General features: G+C 45.6%; 1 protein-coding gene across 2 annotated transcripts in view; it reads left to right on the plus strand.

Moving 5' to 3' along the window:
* The window catches only part of Rdgb (retinal degeneration B), a 72,936-nt gene that overhangs the window by 33,149 nt on the left and 17,374 nt on the right, over positions 1-22,413 (plus strand). Inside the window, exons 10-16 of one of the 2 annotated variants that reach the window (XM_077677505.1) lie at positions 709-916; positions 2,015-2,355; positions 4,926-5,095; positions 6,407-6,577; positions 7,344-7,493; positions 10,865-11,145; positions 11,965-12,224. In XM_077677505.1, the coding sequence (XP_077533631.1) occupies positions 709-916; positions 2,015-2,355; positions 4,926-5,095; positions 6,407-6,577; positions 7,344-7,493; positions 10,865-11,145; positions 11,965-12,224 (1,581 nt within the window). The remainder of the gene's footprint in view (positions 1-708; positions 917-2,014; positions 2,356-4,925; positions 5,096-6,406; positions 6,578-7,343; positions 7,494-10,864; positions 11,146-11,964; positions 12,225-22,413) is intronic. The other variant, XM_077677506.1, reaches the window with a different exon arrangement.

Genomic DNA, 22,413 nt, shown 5'->3' on the forward strand with positions numbered 1-22,413 from the left:
GATTTTCCTTTGCTGAGTGGAGAGTGGGCTACAGAGCAACTTGACTATGGTTGTTTCTCCTGAACTGCAGTATCATGTTTTGGCAGTGGGCTCTTGAGGTGTCTCTGGAGCACACTAATGGGTTGAACTGTAGCACTGATCAGTGCGGTGCAGCTGAGTCACAGAGAAAATGTTTTTTGCATTGCTGCACTGTTTCGAAGTAGAAAACTGCATGGGCCTGGTCTGTTGTATGGGTGGCGGGATGCCAGGCTGATTAAAGAATGTGACGCACATTGGATTAAATTTGGCCATGCCCCATTTATCTTCTCTCTCTCTCTCTCTCTCTCTCTCTCTCTCTCTCTCTCTCTCTCTCTCTCTCTCTCTCTCTCTCTCTCTCTCTCTCTCTCTCTCTCTCTCTCTCTCTCTCTCTCTCTCTCTCTCTCTCAAAAAAAAGAAAAAAGAAAGAAAGAAAAGAAGGCACGCATTCTGTCTCTAATAAAAGGGCATCATCATTCAAAAATACCTCAGAGTTGCACTGCAAATGCAAATTTTTTCTAGTTGTGCAAATAATTAAAGCGTTACGACTAACCTGTCTTTCGTCTGAGAATAAAAAGAGATCTCTCTCTCATTATTCCTCATCCTAGAGCAAGTGGGTTGTTGGACCTGTGCCCCACTACCCCACTACTTACGATCGTCCTCCTTCCTTCTCTCTCTCTCTGCCTGCTGCAGCCTGAGCCCCTACAGCTTCCAAGCATCGCCATCGGCGATTGACGGAGGGGCCTTCCGGCACCAAGACTCCATACCCCTGGGTGCCCTACCACTTTTTGCAGTCTCCTCACCTGAATTCCCGGATCATGTGTCGCGGACAGTTTGTGCAGCGAATCAAGCCTACCATGAATTCCTCAAGTCCGAGCAAGGGCAAGGCTTTGCAGGACAGGTACTGCTCCCCCCCTTTCCCTCTGTTTAAAAGCGAAGCTATTTTTCATAGGATAAAATGTGGTAGCACAATCACAGTAATGGGGAGAGGGAATAGCCTGGCGAGGAAGGGAGAAGCCGCTAAGCACGCATGCAGCAAGTTAAAAGAATGCTTGAATGAGACACTTCTGTAGGCAAAGTTTTTTTGAACTACTACTTGGTGGCAGTGTTTATACTTGTTAACATTGTTGAACAAAAAGAAAACATTGAGAATATTTGAGGCAAGAGAGTAATACGTAAGTGATATTTGCATTGTTCTTTGAATTAAAAATACATGGGTACCTGATTTTTGCAATCGAAAATACAAATATACGCCATGAAAAAACATTAAGGTCTCCCGATGCCCCCTCGTGGCAGTGTTCCAAGTATAAAAGTAACAAAAGGTTCCAGTAGATGGCGCGAGCATTGGAACTCTGCAAAAATGGACTGGTGCGAACGGAAATTGATCTGCTGGCTTTGAGAAGTTCTGTGAAGCTTAGTCTTGCGATTAGGGAACGCTGGGCAGCTTCGCTGTTAACATAAGCGTTCGCGACGTTACAGCGAACCTGGGCGAATTTTTTGGCATTTCCCCTAAAATTGTCAGAAATCTTGACTGCCTCATCCGATCTGTCCTTCGCGCGGCAAAGACACTGTGCAGATTTTCAGAGATGGCATTATGGTGGGCAGGTGTAAGATAGTTGTGTAAAAATTGGAATTACTGCCACGTGTACAAGAAGACCTCTTTCTATAGCGAAGAATTAGGTGGCAAACTAATAGGTAGAACAACAACTGTAATTTTCTTTTGCAAAATTGGCACTACCTGTGGACAGTGGTTATAATGAAGCATTCGCTATAACTAAGTAATTTTGACTTCCCTCATATCAGCTTGGTTTCACTGTACTTATACTTTATTTGTGCATTTTTTGTGCTACTTTTTTTTTTGTATGCGGGTTCAGTGCTTGTTCACGTGCCACAACTTCTCAAAGCGAGGGGCATGTACGAAGAGGCCATGGCGAACTCCTTCAGAAAACGTTCTTCCCAGGCTCACCCGTTGCCACTGTCTTGTCGTTGCTCGTGTCAGGTCGCCCTCATCGGGGACAGCGTTGGCTCCATCTTGGGCTTCGACGCGCTCTGCCGTGCTGCCCAGATCGGCAGCCGCTACGGAAGTGAGAACAGCATCAACGAGGAGCCCGCCAGCTCGGCCCCCCGGCCCAACCCACTCATCTCCATCAGCGACGGCAGCGGCAACGAGGACGCGGAAGATGCGGGAGCCGCAGCGGTATCCTCGGGCAGCACAGCCGCCGCCGCCGTGCAGGGGACGCCCTCCCGCAACTACCGCAAGTCTGCGTCCCACCCTCCCGACGCGGCAGCAGCCGCCGCCAGCGCCTCCGAAGTCACTGGCATGGGGGACGGAGCCTCCTCGTACGTCTGCCTGCTCTGCATTCTAAAAACTTGCTACAAAAGTTGTATTGACTCAGCAATGGCGGTCCACCTGCCACTGACAACCTACCTGACTGTTGTCGATATCCTGAGGGGTCACATTGCGTTACCTTCTGCATGCAGCTGGTGTGAGGTGCACTTTGTTGGCTTATGAAAAGCAGCTCCGAGTCCTGCGCAAATAATTTGTAGTGGCCTAGGGCATTAAATTATAATTAAATAATTAAATAACTAAAATAACTAGATTAAACTAAACTAGACTAAAATAACTAAATTAAATTAAATAATTAAATAAATAAATAATCTTCTGGGAAACTATAGATGGTATTTGCAAGTTTCTTCGCTTGGCAACACTGGAAACGGCCACGGACATGGCCGAAGCGCCACAGACACGGCACGGCTTGTGTCACTGCGTCCGCACGCTGCAGAAAAAAAAAACACCTGTGTGTGTCATCTGCTCCGTTTCAACCCGATTCTCAACGGTGGTGTCAGCAGATAGATTATTAATCGCACTCACATTGGAGTCGGGACATTACTTTGCATTCGGTGGAGTTGAGTTTGGAACGTCCAACACACATCATGTGCTAGCACGGACAAGTACCCGCCATCCCGCGGTGCCCGATGGGACCAGTGACGGCGCACTCACATGGTTGCCTGCATGCATACCTCGCCAGTGAATACAACCTATAGCAAAGCATAATGGTGACTTTCCTGGCGCCTGAGTCTTCTTGGCGCATGAATGGCAAATGTCCTCGCTGTATAGATAAGTGGCGCGGGTTGAAGACAACAATAAATAATCATTTTGCTTTCTCTTCTGACTATAAGCCTGCTAAGTGGAGCAGGAGTAGGATAGCTGCAACAGCTGGTGGTGACTCATGCATCACGGTGCAGCGTGCATTGTGGTGCATCACGGACACCCCAGCTTCACTCTTGATGTTTTTTTCATTATTGGTGTTGCTTATATGCATGAAAATAAAGAAAAGGGTCGCAAACACTGACCCTGCATGAAAAATACTTGACGTTTTGGAACCGCATATGGATTCCTTGTTCACTGAGTTAGACGACAAGTCGTTGTCACTTATGTATCCAGCATGTGATGTAATGAGCATGCATAGATTGCTGACGTAGTCCTTTCCGTACAGTTCATCGTGGCTGGTGTTGACTGAATGAAAGTGATTCCACCAGCCGCTGGGATGAGGTGTTCTTTCCCGGGCTAAAATAGTGGCGTTGTCCGAGTCAATCCTGCGTGAATCTTGGTGTGCATGTTCAGCAATTGCGTTCATCATCTGATTATTATTTCTAACATCACTTTGGTGCTCTTTGAGTCGGCGTGAAAACTTCCCCGTTTTGCCGATGTACACCTGATAGCAATCTTGTATGGTATCTTATATATGGTATCTTGTCTACAACTCCTGGGAAGGAATCTCTTGAAAGTCTGTCTCTTACATCCATAAGTTAGTTCCGGAGCTTGCTGATTTGCACGTGGACAATGCGCATGTCCTATCCAAGCGCAACAGTGCTTGGCTGATTCCTGGGACATAGGGGATGGCTACGCGAGCACAAAATGTCCTAGGATCGCTTTTCATTCAGTTAACGTCCAGCCACAATGAACTGGACAGAAGGGCTAGGCTGGCTGTCTGCACATGTTCATTACGTCGCATGCTGGCTACATAAGTGACGAACTCTTGTCTAACTCGGTGAACAAGGAACCCATATGCAGTTCCAAAACGTAGATTATTTTATACGTGGTCAGTGTTTGGGATTCATTTCTTCATTCCCATGCCTGACCAGACAAACTTTCGTCGAACCCTTGACTATGCATGAAAATACGGTGGCTACGACTGTGATGCGGGAAAAAAAATTTTGTTGGGAAATTGTAAAGTTGAATAAAGGAGAGCATGCTGAGCTGTGATGTGCCGTAGCTGACGTAACGCATGCGTTGCAGTGTCGGCCGCAGTACTGGTGACTTTGTGGCTGGCGATGGCGTGCGCGTCAGCACTGCAGACATCAAAATCGCTTTGCTGCACTTTTAGCTAACATATTGGTTGCAGATCATGCGTAGGGTAACTGAAATATAAATGTTGACACGAACGCACAGATTTTCAAGGTTTCAACTTGCAGGCGTAAACTGATAGAGCAGCCTCGACACACACATGTAGTGTCTTTGTCAAAAGTTTCTAGGCCCTGCCAAAAGTATCAGGGCCACAAAGAATTTAGCGCAAAAGCTTGACCTTCAAATGTGACTGAGTGATGAACGAGACTGCTTTCAGAGAGTAGATTTTTGGCATAGAACATTTTCTGCTCGCTAGGAAGGGAAGCTTGTACATTGAGACGTTTGTGGCCTATTGCCTTCCCCATGGCATAGAAAACTTAGACGAAGACTGTACAATGTGCAGTAACAAAATGACATCGCAAGATTGGTGCATCAAGCGTTCCGGTTTCGTGTGTGAACGTTATTTTCTGCTGAACGAGCATACCTTTTGTGTTAATAGCTCCGACTTGGGATAGACATCGGTGTCTAACAGGGAGAGTGACCGTGTCCTGCCTCTGTCCAGGTTCCACAGGCTGCTGAGTGCTCCTCCTCCGCGGCGCTCCAGCTCGTGCTCTAGTGAACAAGGGGGCCACGGCCGGTTCGACTTCGAGGTGTCTGACTTCTTCATGTTTGGCTCGCCCATAGCCCTGGTGCTGGCCTACCGCAAGATGCTCTCGTTTGATGACAAGAATGGTACAGAAACACTCGGTGTCTCGCAGAATCTCTAATTTCCTGGAGGTTCATGTCGTGTACTTTAAAGCAGAAAGGTAGATATGCCCTAATCTCAAGCGTTGATGTTTGGATCGAGCAGCTTTTAACTGTTGAAGAGATGTGGCTTCATCTGTTCAGTAAGCCTGAGTGGCTAATAAATAAAGTGCACAAATTATTTTCGTTAGTTAAGAAGTGGTGGCCGCTGTGCTGTTCTTGACATCTGTTTTATTATGAAGACACGGTTACTTCTTGTGCAAACAATGGTGGCAATGCAATGGTGATAGTTGTTTTGGTTAGTAGAAGCTGTAAATGGGCTTCTGTGTTCATGCCAGTTGGTTCACTTATAAAATTGTAACTGAGCAATTGCATTTCAGCAATGCTATATTTAAATGCCGTTATACCTGGCCCTATTCAAATAAATGTCTATAGAAAGGATATACTGATTGAACATGTCTTATGTTAGATCTAACCCACTGCTGATAACTTGTCATGACATCAGCAGTTAAGAGTCCCGAGGGGATGCATGAATCTTAGCATTTCTGCTTGAATAATTTGTTGATAAATTTGACCGGCAGTTGGCCCTATGGCATAATTTGAAAGCAATTATTAAAAATGTCACTTCTTTTTTACACGAGATGCTGTTATCCTGGCTGTCCAAGATTTTGTAGTCTCTGAATGTGAAGCCCAAAAAAAGTGCTACCGGGAGAGGAGGCCAGCAGGTGGGAAGAAGGAAAGCTCACTGCTGATTGGCTGACAAGTGAGGGGAAGTTGTCATGTACTGTATAAGTCGGAATATAGGCCGAGATTTTTCTCTGAAAATTCTGTCGAAAAGTCACCCCTTGACCTGTATACCACTCCTCGGCTTAATTTTTTTCCCATTTCTTGCCCGCAAAGGAAGGGGGTTGACCTATTATTTGGATTGACCTGTATTCCGACTTATATGGTATAAGATGAACAAGATGACTGGTGGCAAGGAGGGGTTTGTTAATTATGTTAATTAGTTAATTCAGATTATGGGAGGGATGTCCGTTTGGATAGTTTAGTGTGCACGCAGCTGCAGCGTTTTCACCAACCCATGCCACATTAACACAGCCATGGTGCTGCCCTCACTCTGATGAGAAAATGTATGCAATGCAGTTGTGAGCTATTTGCCATACTTTGTTTTTTAGTAACTGGTTTAATTAAGCAATGTCGAATTTTTTATCATTGCTTTCTTTGAGTGTGGGATTACTTTTTGCGAAAAGGCAAAAAACTGGTCCTTGTCACAGTGCCGCGCACATCATTCTGTTGCAGCACCCCTGCCGCGACCGCAGTGCTCACAAGTGTACAACCTGTTCCACCCTACGGATCCGCTGGCCGCACGCCTCGAGCCCTTACTGAGCGCTCGATTTTCACAGCTGCCACCTGTAAACGTACCGCGGTACCAAAAGTACCCTTTGGGTGACGGGCAGCCCATCCACTTGCGTGAGTGTTTGTCGTGTACGCCGCTTTTTCCTGCTTGGCTTTATACGCAATGGCTTGCATGCTGTATCGCTGTCTGTGCTCTTCTCTGCAACGTGAGGGGTACAAATTTCTAAGCAACAACTGCCAAGCATCCTTTGAACGTCTGTTCCTGGCTATAGCTGATATCCGTAGAATATCCATTCAAAGATCCGATAGACGTCCCAGGCATGTTGCCAAAACACTCGATTACTAGCACTTTTATAAGTGTTGATGGACGTATAATGTTTGCCTGTGCTAGCTGTAGCGGATATCCGTGAAGGGCCTGTTTAAGGCTTGATGGAAGTCTCTTTAAGGCTTGATGGAAGTCTCAAGTACATTTATACATTGTCTAGTTGTAACACCCTATTCCGTTGGATGTGCACAATTGGATTCATCGCAGACGTATATTTGGTTATTATACACCACGCTGCCTCAAACCCTTGCACGCCCCCTTCTACAAGTCTCCTAAAAGAAAAGCTCTAAGGATACCAAATCACTCTGCTGCTTCGCGCATTGTTTATTTCACAAAATCGTCATGGGACGGGACAGTGTCCATGTCTTCACTGTGCTGTAGTCCTCTGGCCGTCGAGAGTTTGTGGCGTTCGTCAAGTAACCAGGAGAGGTTACTTGAGAGGTTACTCCCTGCATCTCTGCCCCCCCGTATGCCCACTGCCTGTTGCTTTGCACCCCCTTACGGAGGGGGTGGGGAGGCCGTCACCATTCATCGTGGTCCCTTGTGCCGCCGCAGTGGAGTACCTGCAGAGCCATGCGCACGTCTTTGTGGAAGGGCTGCCCCCCTCTGGCTACGCCTGCATGGGGCGGCGCACCAGCGAGGCCAGCATCAGCAGCACCGTGTCGGGCGTCTCCGAGGCCCTGCCTCTCAGCACGGTCACCTCACGTGAGCACACCCTCGCACCCACACACAGCGGGCAGGCAGGCTGAGATGTCGGGGCCGAATTTCTCACTTAGAGCCAGCCATCTAGACCCCCAAATGGGATAGCATTCACGGGAGGGCATGGTGGAATACTCGCAGCCATTGTAGAGAGGGGAGGGGGAGAGGGATTGTGGAGAGGGGAGAGGAGAGAGAGGTGGAGTGTTAAGGAAGGGTACTCTAATGATACTGTAATGACACTGTATTCAGTAGCCCCTTCACATGGACGAACAGAAGGCAAATGTAGGGCATCCAGGAAAGTACAGAGCAAAGCGAAAGTACTGGGGTGTTGTACCGCAACACTGTACAGTGCTGCGTTACGTCGAAAAGGGGGAAGACGTTGGCTGGAGTGTAATGCTGCGGAGTTGGGGCTATGTCGCCTCGAGCGCTCACATCATAGGGAAGATGGGTGCAGCATGTAAAAAAGGGGGTGGCAGTATCTGAGAGTGCGGTAGGTAACGACAGCTTCAGCACCAAACTTGTCCACTAAGCTGCATTTTGCACTGTCGGCCCGTTTCAGCTAAGTGACTGCAATTTTTCCAGTTTTTTTTTCTAAATATATAGTTTTTCTAAACTTCGTTTTAATTTTCTTTTGTACGAAGATACTCTGCTCAGCTGCTTTTTTTACTTAACCTTTTTCTAGAAAAAAAAAATGGAGCGCTTCCTACAGTTTTGAATCTTCAAGTTTTGAAAGACTTTACCTTTGATTTTTTTTTTTTTTTTTGCAGTTTCCTAATTACCTGCATGAGCTCTTTTGTCACGTAGCATGTAAAAAAGTTAATTTCACTGCCACTGTTTGGTTTGTAGTTGTGCATGTTTGGCATATGTGGGCCATGTAGCTACACGGTATTTTAAATGCGTCTTTAAAAAGTGACAGTAGATTCCCTAGACTACAGGGCAAGACTCCGGTGCACTTCGGAAGTCTTTTGTAGCTGTGGTGATGTTCATGCTAATGCATGGTTTGGGCATTGCATCTTTGGGAAGCCCCTGAAATGTTACCCTCAACTTCTGTTGTTACTGTCTGGAATAGCGTGTAATATGGATTAACTATTTTTGGTTTGATGGGAATCTACTGTACCAGCATATTAAATCCTTTTTTTATGTACCATAGTGTCTCGTTGAGCCATAGGGCCAGGTAATTTTCGTCTTGTGCATTTCTCGTCTTTTGTTGCTTGCCTCTGCGCAAGTTTAAAACATTTCGGTAGTCTTCACATCTTGTAGTACGATTTCAGGTGCATAGCTCCGTTGTAGCATGGCTTGGCTTAAAATTAGCTGCATGTTTTGCTTTGTTTGTTTTTTGTTTTTGGACGTCGTGGAGTGTGGTTGTGCATGTTGCCCCTTGTTATGAAACTGCGTGCATAGTTCTGTGCTCTGTTTTTGTTTTTGTTGTTGTTGTCATTGTTAATGCTTTCGCCAGTACTGCATTCATGAACTTTACCTGTGCTTGCCTTGCTTTTTTTTTTTTTTTACTGTTACTTCTATATTGTTTTCTGTTAACGTAAGCCAAACTGACGTCTTGACTTAGTACATTCTGTATTTGTTCTGTTTGCTATTTATTTTATTTGGTATTAACAAGCTAAGTTTTCTCAATTGTCTTGAGAATTTAGTTCCCGCATCTTATCAATATCTTCGCGTGCCCTGCTTTTAGTAAAACTCCACTTATAACAAATTGAATTGGTAGTTTGGCAGTTCAGTTAATGGAGCGTGAAGGTGCCTTGGCTACTGTAGAACCCAAATCACTTTGAATGGTGAACTTTCCTGCCAGTCTTGGTATATTTACTATTACAGTACTTTTTATACTGTAATTATTGGCAAAATCACAGGCAGCTCAAATGAAGCTCACAATTACTTCTACTTTTGCAGATTTCTGAACATTATGAAGTATTAATGAGTAAGTATTTGATCACAAACAAGTCGTGAAACGTGCTAAATGTGGCAGTGAGCTTTCTGGTTGCGGCAAAAGTTGCGGTGTACTATATGCACAAATAAGATAGTACATATTTGGTTGGTTCTTGTGCATTCATGGTGCCTTAAAAATAGTTTTAAAAAGTACTGTCTCATTAAGCTGAACTCAAAGAAGCGTCTCAAAAAAACTGCTTAGCGCATTTAATATTCAGCTTGAGTGGTGTCCAAAATATGTATTTTGGTTAGTACAAATGAACATATTGCGGCGAACACGCTTCTAAAGTATTTCAGAATTTTCGCATGCTGAGCTAAGAAAAAATTTTGTCTTCAGCGATTTCATCAGATCACAGCTCTCGTGTTACTTCTTTTACTAGTAATATGTTACTTCATATTGCTTTTCAGTTTGGAGCATCACTTACTCCGTTACAAAAGCTCAACTAAAGTGTACAAAAAAGAAAAATTACCATAATTATCTAACCTGCTAAAAATTTGGTATAGCGATTATGTTTAATTAGTAGAGGTGTATCTTAGGTAAGTAAAACTTACCAAGAATAAAAAAAACGATAAGGCTTACAGGGCGATTAGCTAGCCTTGACCTCTGCACATTCCAACATTTATACTTTTTCATAGATCATCTCACTCTGACTGAATGCAGTCATATCAGTTTGTATGTTGTACTGTGAACACGTAGTTTTTATTTCAATCACAGGTTCTCAGACCTGCCTTAAATAAAAGCACTATATAATGTGCACTACATGCTGAGCTGTCAACAAAATCTGAGGGTGCATCTGATTACTTGATTTATGGAGTCGAGCGATTAGTTGTTCCAAGCACTTTCAAGTAAGGAAACGTCATGTTGTTCAATCTGTTGCATCTGTTGTGTGAAAAGGACGTGTCCAGAGCGTGTATCTAGCGCAGCATGAACACGCACCCAGGGCCCATCACTCAAGAACAGTGCGATAGCAAGCAACACGCACTTTCATGACGTTACAAACCAAGGATGTCAGTGATGTTTGTTTGTTGTATCTTATGTGCTCTACATAGCGTGGCAAGATTATAACAACCCGGTGCATGAGGCTCATTCATTCTCTGTGAAAGCAACAAGCACTCGTAGGCATACCATCTCCATTTCACCACTTTGCTTCCAAAAAATTGTGGAGGTCCTCTAATTTTGCGAGGTTTTTTCTTTTTTTATATAATTCTGGAAGCATTACTGGGGTGCATCTCGAGGAATTCAAGATTGCATTGCTGTACCGACTGATTTGTAGGATGCCCCCGCTCTTCATTACGCTTCCCCCTTCAGTAGCGAGCAGGCTGGTACGCTGTCCTCTGTCAAAAACTAGGCAATCAGTGAGCCTTGTTGTACAGCAGGGGTGATGTTCCGTTCAGAGTACTATCGCCTCACAAGGCTCTCCCCCGTCGGCCGCGTGCAGTGACGCAGAAGTGGTGGGGCAGCCGGCGTCTGGACTTTGCGCTGTATTGCCCCGAGGGGCTGGCCAACTTTCCCCCGCACGTGCTGCCGCACCTGTTCCATGCCTCGTACTGGGAGTCCATGGACGTGGTGGGGCTGCTGCTGCGCCAGCTGCTGCGCGGGGGAGGAGGCCTCTCCGGGGACGTCCCCACGGCGGGCACCCTCGACCGGGACCTCGCCCCCTTCGTGCCGGGGCAGCCCCGGGAGAAGTGGCTCCGCAAGCGCACCTCAGTCAAGATCAAGGTGCCTCTCCCATGCATCCCCGTCTCTTCCACATCTCTGCGTCTTCCACCTCCCCTGCTCTTCCACATCCCTGCCTCTTCTGCATCCCTGCCTCTTCCACGTCCCTACCTCTTCCGCATTCTCATATCTTCTGCATCACCGTCTCTTACACATCCCTACTTCTTCCTCATACCCTACCTTTTCAGCATCCCCGTATCTTCTACATCCCCATCTCTTTAACATTGCACCTACTCTGGGCACCCTCGATTTACCAGTCCTGGATGGTTCGCAGGTAGCCCGAGGACTGTGTTTGGACCACTAGTCCCATAGGAATACATGGGAAAATCGGGCACCGGAATGCATCTCGGGCAGTCCATGGACAATCCGGGGGCCTTCTGTATCCCTACTTCATCCACACCCCCAACCTCTTCCGCACCCCATTTCTTCCACATTGCACTTATTCTGTATCCATACCGTACCCCACCTCTTCTGCATACCTGCCTTTTCTGCATCTTTACTTCTTACACATCCCCCGCCTCTTCCACATCCCCACCTTTTCTGCATCTCCCACCTCTGCTAAAAGGTGATAATATAGAAGTTGGTTCCCACAGTGGTTACATTGTGGATTAAACTCCAATAACTGCATGTTCATGCATTGGTCAACAAGTACAATGAGTTTTACACATGAGACCCCCGAAATAGTGGTGCTGTAAGCATCTTCTTCACGTTTTAAAGTGCCCTGCACACTGAATGAAGGTGACAGAAGTTGAAAACCGCTTGTGGAACGTGCCACCGGATGACACGGTGTGTACCACCCTACGCCTGTCTCCCACGATGCAGAACGTGACGGCCAACCATCGGGCCAACGACGTGATTGTGAAGGAGGGCGAGCCTCAGGTGCTGACGGCACGCTTCATGTACGGCCCCCTGGACATGGTGGCCCTGTCGGGTGAGAAGGTCGACGTGCACCTCATGCGGGACAGCGGCCACTGGACCCTGCTGGGCACCCAGCTGACCGACCGCAATGGGCGCCTTGCGTTCAGCGTGCCCAAGGACCTCGGTCTCGGATACGGACTCTTCCCCGTCAAGGCCATCGTCAGGTGAGGAAAGGATGCTGCCCCTTTTGGGCACTGCAGCTTTGCAGAAAACGTGTGGTGCGCCTCCACGTGTAGCTGGCTGTGCAGGTATTTCTGTTAGTGTGCATGAAGTGTGGACCCTTGCAAATCTAAAATATGACTTTCTCCCTCTCACGCATACTCTCTTCACTTTCTTTATTTTGTTTTCCGCACCGTGGTCACCCTATCTCTCATTCACTGTTTCATTCAGTCACTCCCAAGCAACCACGGACGTCCGTGGAATGTCTGAAAAACAGCCGAACATCCAGTGCCAAGTTTGCACAGCCACTGTACGTCCATGTCTGGATGTACATTTTCGGATGTACAGTAGACATCCAGCAGTGGATATAAGAAGGATATACATTTCCATATGTCCGAAGGACATTTGCCCGTGAACGTACAAAGTTACCACTAAGCATCAAATAATGGCGTAAATGGAATATTTGAAAGCAAAAACAGAAAAGCTACTCTCTTTTCAATTAAAAAGACTTTGTACATCTACACTCCGACTTATATACTGCAAGTTTTATTGGTATAGTACTAAAATTAAGCCTAATTTTTTAACTTTCTCGAAGCACCTCACCGACCCTAGTTTGTGAAGCATGTTTACCGTGCTCATGTGTACTTCTCTGCGAGATGGTGCATTGATGTTGTGTAGTGCAGTATTTGTTGTAGGAGCATATCCTTCTCGTTAGTAGAACGTTGCGACTCTAAATTTTTACTGAACATCCAAAATACATCCAATTTCGGACATCCGAGTGGATGTACGACAGTGATAATCCAGATGCCCACAGATGTACATGGTATGTCCATCAACTTTGAAACGGACGTCTTGCGGACATCCACTAAAGCTTGAATGAATGTATGTTGGACAGCTGACAGACGTCTCGTAGTTGCTTGGGTTCATTCCTTCATTCACTCACCCATTCTCATGCACCCACTTACTGTTCATCTTCATTTTTGTTTTCCGTGCCTTGGTCATAAAGTTGCTCATAAAGTTATGAGAAAGCAAGGCTAATCCTCCTGGCCTTTTTTTTGATGAATAGTTCATCGTTCAGTGTGGCACTGAAGCCATGCAATAGAAGACAGACATGCAAAAAATTGGCATGCATGTGAGCAACTTTTGGACATGCGCAGAAGTTGCCTTGCCTGTAGCTGCGTGTCAAGCATCAACTGTGTGTCCTTCCCACCAGAAATGTACAGCCCCCCTTCTCCAACTTCTCAGGGTCGGTCTTTTCTTTTTGCAATCCACAGGAGGTTTCCAACACGTCCATGGTTGCTTCCAACACATCCATGGTTGCATATACCAGTGCCCTAAGCTAACCTTTCAACTTTCTATGTCTCTTCACTTGTCTTCCTCACACACTCACTCTTCTTTTTCTTTTCTCTTGAGGACTTCATTGCCACATCCTTGTTCTCACATAATTAGGCTCAATTAACTTGTTTTTCAATTGACTGCAACACTAGCGTACAAAAACTTGATATACCTTCCTTCAGAAATTCGAGAAAAGCACGAAAGCTAAAAGTGCATCCAATCAATCGTCAAACCTTCAAAGACTCAAATCGTAAACGAAGAACGAACCCATGCAACGATTTTTCGTGCACTGAATAAACACATCTACAAACAATCTACACATGTATAGCAATACGTGGTTTATGAGATAAAGGGATACGACCGTACTTTTTCTTCGCAATCCATGCGCATATTGTTTTATCTAAAACCATTCCTTTTTCGCGGTTTTCAAGTAACCGTTTGGCACAATGGAAGCCCCGTTTCACACACGCACTGTGTGTCTAGGGATCTAACCAAAGCTTTTTGGTCAGTCAACTGGTCTATGCAGAAATACATTAGTTTTTTGACAGGACACCATCGGTTCCACTAAGGAAACTTTCGCTTCAAAAAGCTTTCACTTTATTATTATGTTATTATTAGGGGTGTGCGAATATTCGAAACTTCGAATATTCGATTCGAATTTTTTGGTATTCGATTCGATTCGAACGACACTTTTATTGTTCGAAATATTCGAACCACCCAAAACTAAAAAAAAAAAAAATTCAGAGCGTGTCTGTATCGGTGTTTATTTACAGTGGACTCTCGATGATACGATTCTGGGGGTGCGAATTACGGGATGATACGAATTTCCAAAAAGTCCCGGCGAAATTGCATTGTTTGCAATGGGAAAAATTTCGGCTGTTACGAACGGACCTGCGCGGCCCGGCGGAAGATACGAACGAGCCGGCGAGGCACCCGACTGCCGAACGAGCAAGTGGCGGCTCTCGCTCCCCTGTTTGTCACTCTTTCTCCAGAAACGGCCGGGCTGTTGTTTTCTGCTCGCGAAAACGCTCTGCGTACGCCCAACGCGCTGACACCGCCGCGAAACCACGCCCACGCTGCGCGCGGCGCGGCCGGCGGCGCCGCGGCGTCAACATGGCGTCGGCTCCAGCCGCGAAGTGGCGCGGGCGCTCGAGCGACCGCTTCTAACCGCTCTTTAAAATGCGGCTCAAGGGAGACACGAAGTTGCTTGTGCGGTAAAGGAGCTGATAATGCATGCGAAAACGGTACTATAAAACATCATCCGCGCCGCTAGTGAATGCGCCCATAAAATATTTGCCGGGGTGCTAAGCCTAACCATCTCCGGCGGAGCCAAGCCGGCTGTCTCGATCTCATCGCAAGTAGTCAGGCTCCTCCATCCTGCCGCGCGCGCCGTGCGTCATTTTCTGACCGAGGTAGGCGGCGCTTCCGCGGGCGCGAAATCGTCGAGCGCGGGCGCGAAATCGCAGAGCCGAGGCGAGCGAATCGCGTGCAAAAACGCACCATGCGGTTCACGCTTGGCTGTTTCGGCGTGTAGCGAGCTTGGGGGCTTGGGCACAGCGAGTGAGGAGACGAGCGCGAAGCTTTACGTGCTCCAGAAAGGACTGCTTTGTGACACGGGGGTTAAAAAAAGCAGAAAAAATCACGAATTTCTTCACGCGAAAGTAGGAAAAGAAATAAACGAAAACTTTTTTCAGTGCTAATTTTTTTGGTCTGTGTTGGTTCATACGAATTTCGGATGATACGAATATTTTTCGCAGTCCCGCGAGAGTAGTATCATCAAGATTTTACTGTATCAGCGCGCGGCAATGTGCACGGGCTCGGGCATGCCAGCTACTAGTGTCTCAAGTGAGCGGCTGTTTTCGGTATCTGGTAAAGTGGCCCAAGTAGCACCAAAACATTAGAAGAACGTATTTTTTTTGTTTGGTGCTAACGTTAGAGCAATGTTCTTAATGTCATTTTTTTGAAATGTTTAACTAATGTTATCAAAAACGTTACAGTAATGTTTTGTCAAACATTATTTAAACGTCCACAAAACATTTTTACAACATATTATTAATGTTAATGTTACATTTCCCTAACGTTGCAGCGAACAAGCTAATAACGTTCAAAAAACGTTTAAAAACAATGTAAAACGTTACATCACATTTCGCCAAACGTTATGCGAACAGTAAGAAAGCATTTCTACAACATATAAATACTTTTGGAGTTACGTTTACCTAACGTTGCAGAAGCACCCTACAAAAACATTTTAAGAACAACTAAAAAACGTTACAGTAACGTTTCGTCAAACATTATTGGAACTGTGAGGAAGCATTTCGACAACATAGTAATTATGTTGGATTTACATTTACTTAACGTTGCAGAAAACACGCTTGAAACAATCTTTTAACGTTGCAAAACCTTTTCAGAATGTGGACCAGGAACGTTACTGTGACGTTTTGCCAAACGTGTGGAATGTGTATTGTGGAGCATTGTTTCTGTTATCCACGTTTGCCGGTTACGATATATTTTAAAGCATTTTCAAAATAACAAGGAAAAGTGAAATTTCAAATAAAATTTTATTTTATTTTTGCATGGTTACAACATTTTTTTTATTTACATTCCATTGCTGCTGCTGTGCAGGAGAGGAGGCTCCATCCAGGGGCTGGCTGCGTCTGTGTGGAAAAAGCAAACAATTCCTACTTCAGTACGCTGCGGCAGTAGGAGGTTTTTGCGCGAAAAAGTAGTCGCCGCCTAAGCATTTGTTTAGTTAACGAGCGCACACACGCACACACACGCACATGCACACACGCACGCACTAAAAGGAGAGTAACTGAACAAGCAGCTACGCAGCAACTCGTGCTAACCATATGACCAGAAGAAAGCAAGCGCACAAAATTTTGGGTCACCTGACTCCCAACTTGAATCTCTCGAGTCAGTAAACTATACAGGTTAGTGACTATTCGTCAAAGTCGCTCGCTAGCGGAGTGTTGTGTCTTCTGCATGGTTCATGTATTTTTATTAGGCAGAGATTAGGATGAAAATCATTTAAATATAAATGCACTATTAAATTTTGAGAATATTAGTTTATTGCTTACCTTGTGGGTTCCTGTAAGCCCAATATTCGCAAAGTGGATCCAGTCACCAATGATGTGGCCCGCTATCGACTGTGACCTGCGTCACACCAGCAGCAGCTGGAAAGCATAGGGCGCGACTAGTTATGGGCTGCATAGCAGTTCGTAAATTGAACTACTAAAACAAATCAAAATACGCTCTGAGAAATTTTCTACACTCACCAAATACTATTCGGGAATGGATACTAACCTCTCAGACCTTTTTCTTCTTTTCTTCCTGTCCAACTGTATATAGATGACCGCTATACCTCAATCGAAACAACCCATCTGAAAATTCGCTTGGTTGTAGAAGCGACGTTTGCTCCTCCAGTCCGGCAGATCTTTCACCTAAAAAAGAACACAAAGTGCTACAGAGGTATTACAGATGGTTCACACAAAAGAAACACCCATTAAACACGAATGTGTATAATGGTCCAAGTTTACTTACGTAATAAAGGGAACCAAAGTGGGAACTCATAAACGAACAACTTCGATCCTAGTCTTTCTCAGCACTGAAAAGAGTTGTGTGACATGTTTAATACATGCTTGGAACAGGCTAGGGGAAGAAAGGAGGAAGAATTTGAGCATTTTACAACAACCCGGGCATTCTTCTTCTTTTTTTTTTTTTTTCACGAATGCAGGAAGGTTCTGTTTTTCAGTCAAAGCCATGCGTATCATTGCAGCCACTAAATTTGTTAGCGTTCACTTTAACCATGATTTTTGTTTTTTCACGCTCGGCGTTGTTACCTCGTCATATGAAACGCACCCTGTAAAGCAAGAAAATACTCACGAGTTGCTCCTGCACACCTTCCTTGTATGTCGCTTACATTGCCCAAACGCCGCCTCTGGCGCTTCGTTTTGAATATCCAGCGATAAACGGGTCTCGGTTGGACAGACCACCATCGAACAGGCTACGACTGAACAAGCATGCGCTTGCGCATATACTTACGTCTAAAAACTGCAGTGTTCCAGGTAAACGATCCGGTGTAACGACTGGAGCTGGGTGCGCACGGGGTCGGCAGTGGCCAGAAAAGACCCCTTGAGCCCTTGCCCTTTTTTCTTTCCCTCTCATATGGGGCGAGAAGGCAGTGGATCTCCAAGCAACTTTCCGCAGCCGCTGTCTGCGGCTGAAACCTGTCTGAATGAACAAAAAGCCGTGGGGGGATGCTGCACAAAGGAACGTCGCACAATGCGACGGGAAACTTCTCCACCCGCCCTTGGGGACAGCGCCGCGAAGTTCGCCTTTTACATCGCAAAGTGAAGACAGCCTTACCTGCTCGTCTCAACGAACAGAATGAAGAGGACTCGCGAACAAGATTGACTTTGAACGAGACTGATCGTGATGCCCGGATCAAGGAACGCTTCATAACCAAACATGAAATACGAGTGGTGTAGGGAGAAAATTTGTAAAAAACACCAGTGGCATTTTTTTTGTAAACTAGAACTTAAACGTTTTGATTCACTAGTCAGAAATATCATGCTTCGATGAAAAAAGAATTGTGGGCAACTTAACCAGTCCGGCTGGTGCGTACGGAATAACTGTGTGGTCACATAACTACAAAAAAGGGTTTTTTTTTTTTCGTACATGTATGCTTTAAACAAGCGAGTTACCCCTGCAGCCTTGAGCACTATTAGCGAACACGATTACGTAATTTCTCGCCTGATCGCCGATAAAGCATGCCTTCGCCAGGAATGCCTTCGCACATGGAGTCCATCTCCCCCCCCCTTCTTCCTCCCCCGTTAAACGGCTCCGAAAATTACATAGTCTCACGACTAGAAATAATAGGATATCGTTTCACAGTAAATCACGGAATATTACGCAAATTACGGGATATTACGGCTAGAAACTGCTCTTTCTAATGTTTTCTAAAATGTTTTCTGAGTGAATCTAGAGCAATCTCTCCCCTGCCCAAAGAACCACAACTTAATAGGAAATAAGCCGCAACGAGTAAAATAAATCTGCTTTATAATAGGTGTTGCTTGAAGTGTGTTAAAGAAAAACCTAACAATGGACACAAATCGTAAGATAAACTTTTGAAAAGCGGCATTAATATAATAAAAAAATTCAGTAAGTGCAGTAAATAGTCATTCACGACATATGATTTACCAAAATCAAAATACAACAAGACGTTCAAAGCAAATAAGGCATACAAGAACCAGACCGAAGTAGGTGGCTAGTACCAACAAATATATTTTACATGACCTGCTCGAGACAGCTAGCGCACCGCTGGCGTTGTCTTATTACCGCTGTTTCCAGAAAACTGCACGTGCACTGCTTGCGTACTCAAACGCTTCGTCGTCGTTTTCTACCGTCGTTGTCTTCTTCCATCGTGGCACGTTAGGAGCACACTACCAGTAACCATATCTGTTCTTCAAAATGTTTTCGCATCGAAATGCCTTTGAACCGAGAAGTCCGTGCATCGGAAAGCCCGTGCGCCGAAACGTGCTTCACCGAAATGTCCCAGACCCCGTCATAACAGTAACAGGGAGACACTGAGATCGGATGATTCGTTTCAAATTAGCTCGATGGCATAGGCGCCAACAAAGTGGGCGCTGAAAGGCTCGATCCCCCCCCCCCCCCCCCTCTTCCCTCACCCTCCCCATTTTTCGAGGGCTTCGTGTCCTTACGCCGCACACGATGATGGGAAAAATATGGGTACGCAGCTTTTCAACAACAAACGCAACTCAAGGTTTTAAACGAAGTTCGCGTAATTGGAGGCTAAACATTGCGCTTCGGCTGATTATAAGGACTCGAATACTTCCTAACCGTCTTGCCCTTGCCTGTGAGAAGAATTCGGGCTTTGAGTTAGCACAATGTCTGCAAGGCACAAAATGGGAAAAAAGGAGTCATTTCAATTACATTTGAACCAGGATGTAACTAACTTCCATGTGACGAATTCCTGGATTTAACAAAGTTTTTCAAATCCCCATTGCCAGCCTCATTGAAAACGATGCGTTTTCGACCTGACCTCTATATAACGAAGACATGGCAACAGTTACACCTTCATGTAACGAATTCGCTACGCTGATGAGCCATCGTTTTTTGCACTTTTTCTGAAAAATTGGCTGGAGATATGCACTAATTTAGCGAACATTGCCCGCGCTGCAAACTACCGTGTGTTTCCAATGTGAGTGTGGTGTCGCTTAGGTGCTAGGCCCAACTGTCGGTGAGTATATTCGCGCGTCTCCACTGATTTCTGAGGTGTAGGTTCGTTGGTGATGAGTTCTGCTACTAGAAAACAAAAAGATTTGTCTTTTCAAGACAAGCTCGCAATTTCAGGTGCCGTCTCCGCAGGCAAGTAGGATCAACGTTGTCGTTCGGTACAGCATCCCAGCTAGCACCTTCTCAAAAAGTTTGAGTGCACAATTAAATAGCATCAAGTTCGCGAAAAGGCGCCCTTTCAGCACACGTTTGCTCCTTGAAACTGGTTAAAGCAGCGAAGAGTGTCAAAAGGCAAAATTGATAGTTACGTTACGCTTGCGAATACAGGGGTATAAGTGACCTTGATTCTTTGGACTGCCGTGTACTGAAAAACTTCGTGGAAAAGTAGAAGCCGCAAATAGAGCATTTTTTCCACTCTGAAATAAATTATTGAAGGGAGAGTTCACTGTCCCTGATGTCAAGTATTCTGATTTAGTTTCGGCTTCATTTACGGGTGCCTTAAATCGAAACTTGCATATAATGAAAACCTGCATGTAACGAAAATTTTGAATTTTTATCAACTTCTTTACATACAGGTTTAACTGTACGCGTAACTCTATATTTCGACGTGGTGCGTGCTTTTACACGGCGGATAAACCTAGGCTTACATCAAAATTGACGAATTGATTACGTCTGCCGCAAAGGGAAGTTTTCAAAGTTTCAATTTCGTCGCCTAAATATTTTTATGAAGTTTCATCAAAGGTAATACAGTTGTCAAACATTATAGCTTTTGCAGTGAATTAACAACACCGCAGCAGCAAACATCAAAATATTTAGGCAGCAATCGTGCCGCCAGCGCAGCGCTATGGGGAGGAATTGGAGCGACAGCGGAGTGCAGTTTATATACGTAGATGTTAAAAGTTGAAATCCACTCTAGAAATACAGTTATGCGGCTACAAAGGAAGGCTGTACAGCTTGGTTAGGTACTTCGCAAGGGTCCCGGTGCTTGATTTCACCTAGGGTCCACCGCCCATCGACATCATGAAGTCGATTTCCCGACTAAACTTATAACCAGGAGGCTAGCCGTTTGTAGCGCGAGCGTGAGCGTAGGGTATCATCGATAGTGAGCATTTACGCGCTCGTATAGGCTCAAGGCAGGAGCATGGATATATGGTTAGCAACCGCCACCAAAATGTTAGAGAGAGGAAGACGTGAAACGAAGATGTATTTACAAGGCGTATTTACACCCGCCTTGGTGGCTCAGTGGCTAAGGCGTTGTGCTGCTGGGCACGAGGACGCTGGTTCGATTCCCGGCCGCTGCGGCCGCTTTTCCGATGGAGGCGAAAAGCAAAAACGCCCGTGCGTACGAGATTTAGGTGCACGTTACAGATCCCCAGGTGGTCAAAATTAATCCGGAGCCCTTCACTACGGCGGGCCTCATCGCCTGCGTTGCATCGGCGCGTTAAACCCTACAATCCATCAACCAACACGGCGTATTTACAGAACAGAAGGCCCCGCGCAGACCAAGAACGCCAGAGCTTCGGCTTCTTCCTTTTCAATACATGTACACCTCAGAGTCGATCTGAGCGCGCCCAGCGTGTTGTTTTGGCTACAATTTAGCACTCGTGCGAGCAGGCTAGGCACTGGCGTTCGTGTCTTCTTCCTCTGTGGCTGATGCACCATAACAATGCTGTTGTACTTTATATGGCTAATGCGAAACAAAATAACGCGAAACTGCGGTGTCGCAGTCTCGCGTTGCATGCACAGGGCAACTCTGGTTTTCACTGTAGGTGTGAGTTCGTTACAGATCTACCAAATCATCCAATGGGTGTTAATTCGATCGCCGCATTGATAAGAAGCAGCTCTCGCATTTTTGTTTTCTGCTTCAATGGCGCAGAATTTGCGGTGCAAACGTGACAGGAATGTAAAAATTACACATAACACTGTAAATTCCTATTCATTTTTTTCTATTCCTATTCATTCCTAGTCATTCATTCATTATTTCATTCATTCATTCATTCATCCTAGTCATTCATTCCTAATCATTCCTAGTCAATTCCTAAAATAAATTTAACTTCATATGATGCTTACTGAAAATAGTTAAAAGCGTGCTTTCGTGTATATTTGATGTAACCTGCATTTGACTTGCAAATCGTTGTTTCCCGGCAACAAGTGTATTTCTCGATGACGCAAAACACCTTCTGCTGCTCTGTGCTGTCGCTCTTTCTTGCGCTCAGTACAGATGACAGAAAAGAAAAATACCAGGCAGCCTCACGCCGGAATACAAGACACAAGAACAGGCTTTTGACGCACTTCCCTTCCCCTGCAGGTCTTGAGAGGGGGAGCAAGCCCCCACCCGCCGCGCGCACCCGCATGATACCAACACCAGGTGTTGATGATACACGCCTTGCAAAACGAGGGGAGCGGCGGTGGGCAACAATAGGACTGGTCATAAATGGGACCGGTTGTTGACGGAGCTATTCCTCTGAGGGAACAAAAGGCAACTGAGGGGAAAGCCGCCTTGCCTGAGAAATGTTTCGCGCGGACTCGCAGCGGCCAAAACTAACTAACTAACTAAGTGGTTCGGGTGAAAAGGAAAGGAGATGCACTGGGGATATTATTGAG

The sequence above is a fragment of the Haemaphysalis longicornis genome, unplaced genomic scaffold (assembly GCF_048455015.1).
Source record: "Haemaphysalis longicornis isolate Haplotype H1 unplaced genomic scaffold, Haemaphysalis longicornis Haplotype H1 scaffold_7, whole genome shotgun sequence".
Classification (NCBI taxonomy): Eukaryota; Metazoa; Arthropoda; class Arachnida; order Ixodida; family Ixodidae; genus Haemaphysalis; species Haemaphysalis longicornis.